The sequence below is a fragment of the Macaca fascicularis genome, chromosome 8 (assembly GCF_037993035.2).
Source record: "Macaca fascicularis isolate 582-1 chromosome 8, T2T-MFA8v1.1".
In the NCBI taxonomy this organism is placed as follows: Eukaryota; Metazoa; Chordata; class Mammalia; order Primates; family Cercopithecidae; genus Macaca; species Macaca fascicularis.
The window spans coordinates 122,100,279-122,113,647 of NC_088382.1; the positions used below are offsets into that span (position 1 = coordinate 122,100,279).

The 13,369-nt window shown below is 35.4% G+C and overlaps 1 protein-coding gene across 6 annotated transcripts in view; it reads right to left on the reverse strand.

Annotated features, from left to right (window-relative positions):
- The window catches only part of CSMD3 (CUB and Sushi multiple domains 3), a 1,225,248-nt gene that overhangs the window by 267,408 nt on the left and 944,471 nt on the right, over nt 1–13,369 (reverse strand). For all 6 annotated transcript variants that reach the window (XM_045398613.2, XM_045398612.2, XM_045398610.2 and 3 more), the window contains one exon: nt 9,735–9,929. In XM_045398613.2, the coding sequence (XP_045254548.2) occupies nt 9,735–9,929 (195 nt within the window). The remainder of the gene's footprint in view (nt 1–9,734; nt 9,930–13,369) is intronic.

A 13,369-nucleotide genomic window follows, 5' to 3' on the forward strand; every position in this document is an offset into this window, starting at 1 on the left:
ATATATATATAGCAAAAAAAAAATAAAAGACACAGGCCCCCGGTTTACTAGTCCCACAGGAGTCCTATTAAGAACTCCTCAAGATAGACAAAAATAGAAAAGACAGGCTAGAAAAATGTCCATCAGCCGGAACAGGTTTTATGCCTGTCCCGGATGCAAGACAGAACCAATAAAAAACTTGTAGAAATCTGACTCACTTGTATTGCAAAAACTGGTCCTGTGTAACTACTAATAATAAAAAGTAAAAATAAGCCACAAAACCTTAGTATATAACTATGCCCTTTGTCCAGCCCTGTACCACAACCCGATATTCAGAAAATTGCAACCTGGTTCACATCAAGTTTAAAGATGCGGCAAAATCTGATAACAGATAGATAACAACAAAATTAATATAAAGTCTCTATTTATACCAGCACAACCCGCCTAAAATTCCCCTCCAAATCAGACTATTAGTCAATCCAGACACTGCCCCTGTTGCAGTAAGGCCAGACCAGGTTTTATTAGAAGCTAAGAAGCCCCCGGTTTCCATATCGGAGAAGCCCCAACTAAAAACTCCTCAAAGCACTTCCCCGCCCTTAATCTCCCTCACCCTCGCCGACATGTTAAAAATTAAGGTAGCGGCTGGAGTTAAGACCAGGACAGCAGCCCTAGTGCATAGTAACCATCATCTGCAACAACTTAAAGTAGCCATAGATAAAAACCTTAAAGCCATAGAACAATCTATCACAAAACTTGAAAAGTCCTTGACTTCTCTGTCTGAAATTATATTACAAAACCGACAAGGACTAGAAATTGTCTTTCTAAAAAGGGCGGGCTCTGTGCAGCCCTAAAAGAGCAATGTTGTTTTTATGCAGATCATTCAAAAATAGTTAAAGATTCTATGGCAAAACTAAAAGAGAAAAAAATCTCAACAAAGTTAGTTTAAAAATTAGTACAACCAATCCCCTTGGCTTAGCACCCTAATCTCCACCATCTTAAGACCCCTCATCCTGCTCACGCTCATCCTGACTTTCAGGCCATGCATACTCAACCACTTACTCACCCTTATTAAAAATAGATTACATGCTATGGTTCTGACCCAACTATACCAGACCCTCAGGACTAAAAAAAGAGGCTCAAGATTGAGCCTCTGACACAAAAAGAGGAGGGAATGAAACTAGGCCTCATAAAATTTAGAAACTAGGCCTCATATAGAAAAAATTAACACCAGGTGGCTCTGGATAGGGTCCCACCCTGCCTCAATAAGGTCCCACCCTGATAGGGTCCCACCCTGCCAATTCCGGGAAACAACCTCATGGGGTCCCACCCTGCCAATTCCGGGGGTCCCACCCTGCCTCGAAGTTCCCGGAATCAGCAACTCCAAGAAAAAAACCTCATAAGGTCCTGCTCTAACCAATTAGCATAAGACACCTTGCTCAGGCCATAAACAGACCCAATTACCACGCGCCTAAAGCTTTGTTTGAATTTCGCGCCCTAAGCTGTGTTTGAACTTGTATTTGCCTATATAAACAGCCTGTAACAAGCAGTCGGGGTCCCAGGGCCAACTTAGAACTTGGGACCCTAGCGCGCTAGTAATAAATAACTCTCTGCTGTGAATCTCGTGTCGGTGATCCTTCGCGGCGACCCCTGCCCAGGAAGGAATCGACAGTTCGGTTCCAACAACTCCACATATACTTGGAAGTTGAACAGAGAATGGTGCCAGACCACTGGATGTCTAATCTTAACATATTTGCATTTAGGCACTTTTGACTGAACTTAGAGGTCATCAGTGATTGAGTTACTTAAATATATATATATGTGTGTGTGTGTGTGTGTGTGTGTGTGTGTGTGTGTGTGTGTGTGTATATGTGTGTGTGGGTGTATATATATATATATATATATTTTTTTTTTTTTTTTTTTTTTGCAGAATCCAGATCTTATATCAGCATAAGTGAAACAAAGGTATTGGAAAAAACAGAGCTGGCACTGGCTAATATATCTATATAGGCCTTTGTATACTGTTCAGAGTTGCATTTTAGATGAAATACAAAAATGCACTTAAGATGAAAAATTTTATCAGGTTTTTTTTTTGTTTATTTGTTTGTTTGATTTTTTTGTAGGAATTTACATTCTCTTAATTCTCATACTTAGCCTGGAGGAAGATTTCAATCTCACCACTTATTCTTAGTGCCATACATCATTTGTAAAACACTAAACCACTTAAAATATTCCAGGCACTCTTTGGTTCTGGAGATACAAAAAGGCCAATACAAAGTTCTTTGCAGAATTAACCAGCCTACCTATAGGGCAGTGATTAAGATCATGGCTTCATAAGAAGACTGCTAAGCATGTGTGACTTTGAACAAGTGGCTGAACCTCTCTCTGTGTCTTGGTTTCCTCATCTGTAAAATGAGAACATGAACAGTCTCTATTTCATGGCATTATGGTGAAATACAAAATAATATGTAATATTATTATTACCAGCTTGATACAGGTAAGCTGTCATCTGTCAACAATCCTCCTCCCTATGCTCTTGTTCTACTGAATTGCTTGAAATTCCACCAGCATTTCCATTTGCTCTTTGCTTCTACATGTTTACATACGCTGAACCCGAGTTGTGAAACACATAATCTCTTTATGTCCTGTGGTTCACCTAGTTTCTTATTATTTATACTTTTAAAATTCAGTTTATGTATCACTTTCATAAGGAAGCTTACCTGATCTCTCTTCATAACAAGATCAGATGTATCTCCATGCTGTGCTCACAGTACTGTTTTTATTTCTAGCAATGGACCTTACCTGTCTGTATCTCATCAGATTATAAACTCTCTAAGGGCAAGGACCATATTGATTTCATGTTGTTATCCCCAATTTTTAATGCAGGACCAGGCATAATGGTACTTTTAATACCTGACTAACAGGAATCAACAAATGATCTTTTCTTTGGAATAATTGGTGAACTAGTAGTTCATTAACAGTCCAAATATGTTTATTCTTAGGGTCATATATTATAACTGCCTATTAATTGGATGCTCACTGTATGTTGTAACAGTGGAAAAGATTAAGAAGATTTCATTCGTACTGTGGTCAGTACTCTCTAGTTTAATGATTTACCTTTCAAAGTTACGAGGTCCTGAAAGTACTTTGGGCTTTACATACATCAGATAAATCCTTATTCAGGATATAGAGTTGCAATTTTAGAATAGATATTGATTCTGTCCTGGGAGCTCTGAGGAGCAGGGGGATGGTAAATAGGAATTTTCTTCTAGTAAGAAGACAAGAGATTAGATACCTGAAAGAAACGAGAGAGCTAGCCAGCCAGAGAGCTGGGGTAAAAGTAATACAAGCCGAAAGAACAGCATGTGCAAAAGATGTGGGGCAGAAGTCTGATCAGTGCTTTGAAGAAATACCAAGAAGGCTAGTATCACTCAAAGAGTGTAGCAGAGGGAGGAAACAATAAAGAGGTCAGGGTGTATATGAGAAGATGAAGTAGAATTTTGGATTATAGGATCTTTGGCATTTATTCTGATTTGGGAAGCCATTGGTGGATTTTGAGTAAATATGATATAATCTGAACTATGCTCAAAAGATGACTGTATTGTTGTTTGGAAGATACTATATGGAGAACAAAGGAAGGAGAAAAACTAGTTAGGAGAGAGGAAAAGAGGTAAGAGATGGCAGATGCTCTGGACAAGGGTAGAGCTGTGCCATTAGATAAAATAAGTCAAGGCAACATGATTAGGTGAGATAAATCAAGCAATGAATATTAAAGGGAACATCTGAAATCTGCCACTATTTTTGTTTTATTACCTTTATTTAATATTGAGTGAGATTATGGATAAGAATGACATATGACTTCTACTTTAATTTAGTATGTCTGTATATAACTAAATTACTACAGAGTTTTAAAAGATCCTTTTTAAAGTAAGAAAAATAAAAAGGGAAGAAATTATTTTCTAAACACTTTTTTTTTTTAAATCATGAAAGGAATGTAGGTACAGATATGCTGTTCTGCTATCATTTAATATATATGACAATATCATGAGATAAACTGCAGAGTTTCTCATCACTGAGCAGGACTTACCACAGGATGCAATCATTTTGCATCTATTTCTGACAAATATAATCTCCCAGTGTCCACCTTAAGCTCTTAAAAACATTTTCTTCTGATTTAAAATGTACACTTAATCCTAAATCATGATAAAATTCTATCTTCTAAAATAGACAAACTTTATAAATTAATATGGTTTAGTTTGAGTTTGCAGATATTTAACAAGAGCCTGTTTATATAAATTAAGGTGTTACATGCTAAACGGGATATATAGCCTATGACTGCATGGAGCTTATGCTCTTCTAGGGTCAGACTAAGACAACATTATAAGAAAAAGCAAAACATAGTTGTGTTCTAAGAGTCTACAGAATATGATCATGTTGGTATTTGCTTCTACACTAAAATAAATAAATAAATAAATAAATAAATAAATAAATAAATAAATAAAAAGCTGTCCTTATTTTCACTCCTAGGAATCACAGTTAACTTCCTATTTATGCACTCAAAAGCAATGCCTACCAGTCAGTCACAATTTTATCAGAGATTTTAGTCAGGATACCTACTATGGGATGGCACCTAGGCTGAAAAGCAGCAAAGTGCCAGTCACTTAATTCTCAAACATTGATAAAATTAGGAATAGAGGCATACACATATTAATGTATAGCAAAAGCAATCACTAGAATAACCCCAAATAATATAACTATGAAACACTGAAGAGAGGGACTGTGTATGTTGCATCATCTTTTGTATCAGGGAATCATGAGGTATTATCTACAGTTGGTAAATAAAGAAACAGATCTTTCTATGTTATATGGAGTTATGGGAGGGGCCATCAGAGCAATTAGAAACAGAAATTAGAACCTTCAGCTTCTGACCAATAGGAGGATAAAGAGGGATAAGGCAGATGACCATTGCTTTAAATATAAGCTACTTCTTATTTTTTTCTTAGTTATCACAGGCATATCTCAGATAAAAATACAAAATTTATCTTAAAAAATACAAAATAATTTGTTTTTATGAACAATGAACCCTCTGGATTATTACGCATACTTTAAATACTAAATTTGACTTTTAAGTATTAACTTAGGCCAGGTGTGGTGACTCATGACTGTAACCTTGGCATTGTGGGACACCAAGGCGGGAGGATCACTTGAGGCCAGTAGTTCAAGACCAGCCTGGGCAACATAGTTAGACACTGTTTCTGCAAAAAAATAAAAATAAAAAATTAGCTGGGTGTGGTGGCACATGCCTGTAGTCCCAGCTACTTGAGAAGCTGAGGTGGGAGAACTGCCTGAACTTGGGAAGTACAGGCTTTAGTGAGCCATGGTTGTACTACTGCACTCCAGCATGGGTGACAGAGTGAGACCCTGTCTGGAAAAAAAAAAAAAAAAAAAAAAGAGTATTATGTTGTTACATCTGAAAGTCAGCCAGTCCTGTGTGTAAGTGCTGAGGAAAAATAATTAGATATGTGTGACATTGATTAGGAAACTAAAATATATCAAATGCTCCTCATTGTGTGACAGTGACAGCCACAGACCAATGTTTAAAATAAGTTATTTAATATGATTTTCCAACAACCTTGCAAATTACACAATATCTTATGATTAGATATACTAAATAAATAAATTGAAAAGTAACACAGAAACCCAGACATTAAAAAAAAAAATCATTGTTTAGTATTAAATATATCTAGTTCTAAAACAGAATTTTTTTCCCCAACTATACTAGAAATTATTGGTTGCAATCATAAACTTATCTTAAACTTTTTTTCTAATAGCTTAAAGAGTTCACTGGATAAATTTTATTTGATTTCCATAACATCTTGTCCATTTTGATTAAAAGTCTAATGATACTTAATTGGTGGTAAAAATTATCTCTTACGGAAATTTTTAAATACTCAACACCTGTTCAATTTTCAGGAGTGAATGAATGTGTGTATTCACATCATAACATAGATAAATTAATTTTAATTAATATTAAAAAGACAGAAGTATATTAGTTAACCAAAACATAACACCCAATGCAAGATGTGATGCATGTTTATCAGCACTTTGCTTCTCTTGGAACACTGCGTTGAAAATCACAACTTCCATATATTTATATTCCAACTTTTGCCAGAAACTTTACTAGATTCTCTGTGTGTGTTGTGTTTACCAATTGAATCTTCACAATAACCTATTGAATTAATAACTACTAATCTAGTTTTAGAGATTTAAAAGTCAAGACTGAGTTTGCCTTAGGTCACAGGTGTCAGAAGACATCTATTTGAATCCAGGTCTGCCGTAAGCTCTAAATTGTCTGTAGATATGAACTATTCAACGAACATTAAGTATACTTAATTGGGCCATAATTGATCCAATAAAATGTTTTTGGCTCAAAAGGATTTTTTTAAAAAAAATATTATGGCATATGGAACATTTCATGCTGAAACTGACATTTCTATGACCTACTGGAAAGGAATATGATTATATTAGGTGGGCATATTCTTAGCGAATGTATGCTATACTCTAGTGTTCCTGACTTTTTCACCTGTCATTGAAAGCCATCTACTTAATCATTTATCCCTGTGATTAACATCTATCTTATTAATCTATAGTTTTTTGTGTCCTTTGATATTTCTGCATCAGGACTTTTAGTTATTTTGAATCTGACTCCCAGAAATTTTTCAGAAATTTTCTGTAGTTTCCAAATGATCATTGACAGTAAAATTTGAAAAGTTCTTTTCTATGTTTAGTATGTTTTTTCTAGCTAAATTAGATTATTTAAATTCTAAATTATATAATACTAATTTCTACGGTTCTACATTCTAATATGATACAACAACCCTTTCTCTTAAATTTCCTATAAACTTCCATGCCATCAATCACTTTTTCTCTCTTTGGAACAATTAATTCCAAAGCAGTTATTTCTCTATTTATTCCTTTTATTTTCTGATAGATGAACCATAAATGCAAGTCAAAAATTAACCAGCTGTTCTGGTAAAGATGGACCAATCAGAAGATGTCTTCCATTTCTTTGTTTCTTATAACAATATTTTGAAGTAAAAAATGTTAATTATCCCTATTTCATAGATGAGACAAAATAAACCCAGAGAGGGGTAAGTCAGAAATTGTGCACATGTAATTCTTATAACTGAATACATTCTTCAACTAGGAAAAATTACCATGTATATTAGATATCAAAAATTGTTGGTTATTTTCACTGAAATTAATAGTAAGAAATGCAATTTATATCATAGCCCAATTCAAACAAACACTTGAATGCATGCAGGTATATATATATATATACAGATGTATATTTATTGTATTTTATTTATTTCTTTATATATAACAGGGAAATTTTCCAAAAGTAATATGTACTCTCGGCCGGGTGCAGTGGTTCACTCCTGTAATCCCAGCACTTTGGGAGGTTGAGGTGAACGGATTTCTTGAGGCCAGGAGTTTGAGACCAGCTTGAGCAACATGGCAAAAAACCATCTCTACTAAAAATTCAAAAATTATCTGGGTGTGGTGGTGCACACCTGTAATCCCAGCCATTAGAGAGTCTGAGGCAGGAGAATCGCTTGAACACAGGAGTTGGAGTTGCAGTGAGCCCAGATCACGCCACTGCACTCCAGCCTGGGCAGCAGAGCCAGACTCCATCTCAAAAACAAACAAACAAAAATACTCTATGTTCCTTAAAGCATACTTTTTTCTGGGACTGTAACCTAGTTTAACCATTGTGGAAGACAGTGTGGAGATTCCTTAAGGATCTAGAACAAGAAATACCATTTGACCCAGCCATCCCATTACTGGGTATATACCCAAAGGATTATAAATCATGCTGCTATAAAGATACATGCACACGTATGTTTATTGCAGCACTATTCACAATAGCAAAGACTTGGAACCAACCCAAATGTCCATCAATGACAGACTGGATTAAGAAAATGTGGCACATATACACCATGGAATACTATGCAGCCATCAAAAAGGATGAGTTTGTGTCCTTTGTAGGGACATGGATGCAGCTGGAAACCATCATTCTGAGCATGAGCAAACTATCGCAAGAACAGAAAACCAAAACACCACATGTTCTCATTCATAGGTGGGAATTGAACAATGAGATCATGTGGACACAGGAAGGGGAACATCACACACCGGGGCCTGTTGTGGGGTAGGGGGAGGGGGGAGGGATAGCATCAGGAGATACACCTAATGTAAATGATGAGTTATACATATGTAACAAACCTGAACGTTGTGCATATGCACCCTAGAACTTAAAGTATAATTAAAAAGTATACTTTTTTCTATTATTTTTATTAACTTTTAATTTTATTCGATTCACTTATATGTTTATTATATGCTAGTCACAACCCAATGAATTGATTTTATGATTCACTGTTGGTGACCCATAGTTTGGGAAATCTGTCCTAGATGATATCATTTTTGTGTTAATTTTCATACAATGCATTAGAATCATTTAATGGACTAGGGAGTCTCTAGCAACCCTAAGCAGTGATATCACTGTTTCTCTGTTTTTCTTTTCTCACTGTATCTCCATTCTTATATAGAGTTATATACAAGTATATGATTTTTAAATATGCAGTATTCTATCTCCTTCTAGGCAACCTAATTTCTAGAAGAAATACACATTCTTCCTTATCCTTATTATAGACAAAGATTTATCACCAGCTTTTAATAATATTTAAATTATTAAATTTATCTACTTGGGTTGAAATGTCAGTTTTAGCGTGTTTGTTCCTCATGTACTCAGCCAATATTTTCTGAGCACCTAACATTTTCAGGTACAAATCCTGAGGGCACAAAAATTAGCGTAACAGGCCATAACCCAGTTCTCAGAAGGTTTGCCTATTATTATACGAATATTGCTTTAGAGACACCTGGGAATATAGGCAGTTTTCCAAAATCAGTTCTTTATTGAATTCAACTTAAAAATAATTGATAGGCCGGGAGCGGTGTCTCAAGCCTGTAATTCCAGCACTTTGGGAGGCCAAGACGGGCGAATCATGAGGTCAGGAGATCAAGACCATCCTGGCTAACACAGTGAAACCCCGTCTCTACTAAAAACAAACAAACAAACAAACAAACAAAAAAACTAGCAGGGCGAGGTGGCGGCGACTGTGGTCCCAGCTACTCGGGAGGCTGAGGCAGGAGAATGGCGTAAACCCGGGAGGCGGAGCTTACAGTGAGCTGAGATCCAGCCACTGCACTCCAGCCTCGGTGACAGAGCGAGACTCCGTCTCAACAACAACAACAAAATAATAATAATAATAATAATTGATAAAATCTCTGCATTGCCAATACCACACTTGTAGATTGTATGTTGAATAGCTGATGTTTTGAAACACAGAAATGACTTTTTTTTTTTTTTTTTCCAGACACAGTCTCACATAGTCGCCCAGGCTGGAGTGCAGTGGCATGATCTTGGCTCACTGCAACTTCTGCCTCCCGGGTTCAAGTGATTCTCCTGCCTCAGCCCCCCGAGTAGCTGGGACTATAGGTGCGTGCCACCACAGCCAGCTAATTTTTGTATTTTTGGTAGAGAGGGGTTTCACAATGTTGACCAGGATGGTCTCGATCTCTTGACCTCTTGATCCACCCGCCTTGGCCTCCCAAAGTGCTGGGATTACAGGCATGAACCACCAGTGCCCAGCCGATTTTTCCTAATAATGAAAATTCAGCCATAAAAATATGTTTCTTACCATGACAACTTGGCAAGACTCTATTCCATCCAGGTCTTCCATCATCTCCCATGATACAGGTGAGTGTTGAATAACCTTGAAGAACATACCCAGCATCACAGTAATAGGTGACTGTTGACCCTAATTTATAATCCATTCCAAGTCTGGTGCCATTCATTATATTGCCTGGATCAAAGCAGGACTCTCGGAGTTTTGCTGTAAAACAGTGTTAATATAACATTAATTGCTTTAAAATACAGTTAGCACTCTGTAATACATGGATTCTGCATCTGTGGATTCAGCTAACTGCAGATGGAAAATATTTGGAAAAAACTGTACTGCACTGAATATGTACAGACTTTTTTGTCATTACTCCCTAAATAACACAGTATAACAACTGTTTACCTAGTATTTACATCATATCCTGTATTATTGGTAATCTAGAGATGATTTAATGCATATGGGAGGTTATATGTTCACATCTGTGAATGTTAGTATCTGAGACGTTCTGGTACCAGTTACCCAGGGATACCAAGGGACAACTGACTGTTTTTTATGGACCTTTAAGACATATTCATTTCTTTTTCTAACCAAGAAGGAAAAAAGCAGCAGCACCATTTCTGTCTTTGTTTGGGGGCTCAAAGTACAAGGGACCCCTTATCCATATCTGACAAATTGCTAATGCATATTTATTAGTAAGATAAATAAATTATAAAGATCATCAAAGATCTTCCCATTAAACTTAGTATCTAATGTATATAGTCAAACATAGGGTTTCAGAATTTATTATAAACATTATGTGTGTTATAATCCATGTGTCGGTACCATAAATGAATTACTTTGGGGAAAAAGTAGGACCCCTACAAAAGGTCTTTATTTAAAAGATCTCCCCACAAGTAATGCCCATCCCATGTTACTGAACCTAGAAGTGGTTTTTCTGCCTATGTTGAGCTCAGTTTGTTTCACCACCTACCGCAAAATAAAAGGCCCTATTTCTCTGCCCTGCAACAATTTTTCTTACCCTATTTTCTCCAGTCATTCTCCACATTTTTATCAGAGGTCTCCCATTATAAAATAGCAAAACCCAAACCACAATATTTTTGGACAGATTATCTATCCCTATGCAAAACACTTTCAAAGCTAGAAGTAACAGACAGATTGAAAAATAAAATCCTTTCACAACAGAGGAATTGTTTTCATTGTACCCAGATAGTAAACAAAGAGACTGACAGAATATTTTTAAAATATGTAGAGAAATAGAATTAGCTCATTCATTTTATGGCAAAAGTACTATCACACTTTGTTGTTAACAGATCTGGATGAGGCCTTGAGATTATTTCCATTTTGTAATTATTGATTACTTAAAAAATAATAAAGAAATGTACAATGTAAAGGCCATCACAATAAATCAGGATAACAAATGTAGTGATTTTCTACATTAGAATATTTTTTGTTTTAATAAGAAATCAGAAAGTGGGTATGTCTCTGAATATGAGTCATGGAATCTTTGGAATTTAAGTCAATGATATCTTGGTGTTTGGCTACTACAAACATTTTTATATCAAAATATAATTAATTACACCAGTAAGAATATGTTTCTTGCATTCATAAAAGTTTGCAAAGAGTTTATTGTACTTTAACATATATAAGAAATAATGAGAAATCTGTGCTTTAAGAAGAACACTATATATAATTTCTCCCAATTCAACTAAAGAGGAAATGGTGGAACCAAACATTTAAATAATTTTAATAGAATATCAGAGAAATGAAAAGGGTTCTTTCCCTCTCTCTTTTTCTTTCTTTCTTTTTCTTTCTTTCTTTCTCTCTATCTTTTCTTTTCTTTCCTTTTCTTTTTTCTTTTCTTTCTTTCACTACTTAAGGGCTCACTACCCTACTAACTCTAGAAATGTAGCAGTGGACAATCAGAAAATGTTCTGGCGCTCATGGAAATTACAGTCTGTTAAAGAAAGGAATTACATTAAATAAAGACTTGCAATTCTGGAATGCTGTGTAAAGGGAAGCATTCAGAAACCTCACTGAAAAAGTGGTATCTAAAGTGAGCATTGAGAGAATAAGGAACAGATTAGGTGAAAAGGCGATGAAAATTTTGTAGGGGAAGAGGTGTGCTGACATGTGCAAGTAGATAAATGTGATTCCTGAGTTTCAAACCAGAGCTAAATGACTTGATGTTCTCCCAAGCACACACATACACATACACACACTGATGCACATACACAAAATTTGCACTCCATACATTATACTCAGCTGCTCTATAAAAATTTTGTCCCAAACCATGGAATATATTTCTTTTCATATAAAATACTCACACAACTCTTTTTATGCAAGAACCAGCAGGGTGACTACTTAATTTGGTCACTAAGAATGGGGCTTTAGTGATGCAGGGATTGATTTGTTTATTTATAAAAATAAAACCTTACATTGTACCTTCCCTTAAACAAGCAGGAAAACGCAATATAATTTTTAGACAGAACAGAAACCTGTCATTTACAGCTGGACTTCGTGAAATTGAACTAAGTCCCTGGAGGGTAAACGAAGGATTTAAATTTCTGTTTAAAAGAATTAATCTCGTTGACAAGTCTATTCTCCTAATATTCATCTTTTGAAAAATTTGCTTTCTTCTTCCTTGAAGTTTTCCCCAATGTTTCAGTAAACTGTCAGTGAAACTGTAATGCAAGCATCCTGTTTTTTGAGGAAAGGGAAACATGTTTGACAAATTTAAAAATATTGAGTCTGCAACAATTTTACAATGCTAGTCTCAATTTGAGAGAATGCACTTATCTCGTTATAATGTTTATATACTGTTTTAAATCCTTGGTGACTAGCTTTCTATGAATAATACTGCCTTGTTTATATCCATGTATGTCGTAGCAATTACACCTGGAAATTTCGAAAACACCTGGAGAATACTTATATAAATGTCTAGGCAGTAGCTGGAAAGCTGATTTTAGTTTCCGAATAAAAATTATGAGGCAGACAAGTTATTAGCATTATTTTTATGTATAATTAATTTTATCTGCTTAATAGTGATTTGCCTACTGAACAGACACTAGGTAAAAGAGTATTTTGCCTCCTTATAGTCTCCAAATAAAATATGTCAGAAGATATATTTTAGATCTGCTGCATCTCAAATATTTTAGTTTTATTTTAAAATTATTTCTGCTAAATATAAATAGATGTATGTATGCATGTGTGTGTATATATATATATAAGTTTTATTAGAGCTAGAAGTGAACATATACAATAAAGCTTACATCTTAATTTTTAATTAAAGGCATTAACAAATGCTGGTGAGAATGGGGAGAAAAGGCAAACCTCGTACACTGTTGAGGGGGATGTAAATTAGCACAGCCACTATGGAGAACAGTATCAACAGTATAGAGGGTCCTCAAAAAACTAAAAATAGAAACTACCCTATGATCTAGCAATCCCACTGCTAGTATATACCCAAAAGACAGAAATCAGTATATCGAAGAGATATCTGCACTCTCATGTTTTTTGTAGTACTGCTCAGAATAGTCAAGATTTGGAAGCAACCTAAAGTGTCCATCAACAGACAAATATATTTAAAAAAGTGGCATATATATACAATGAAGTAGTATTCCGCCATAAAAAAGAATGAAATATCTGTAACAACA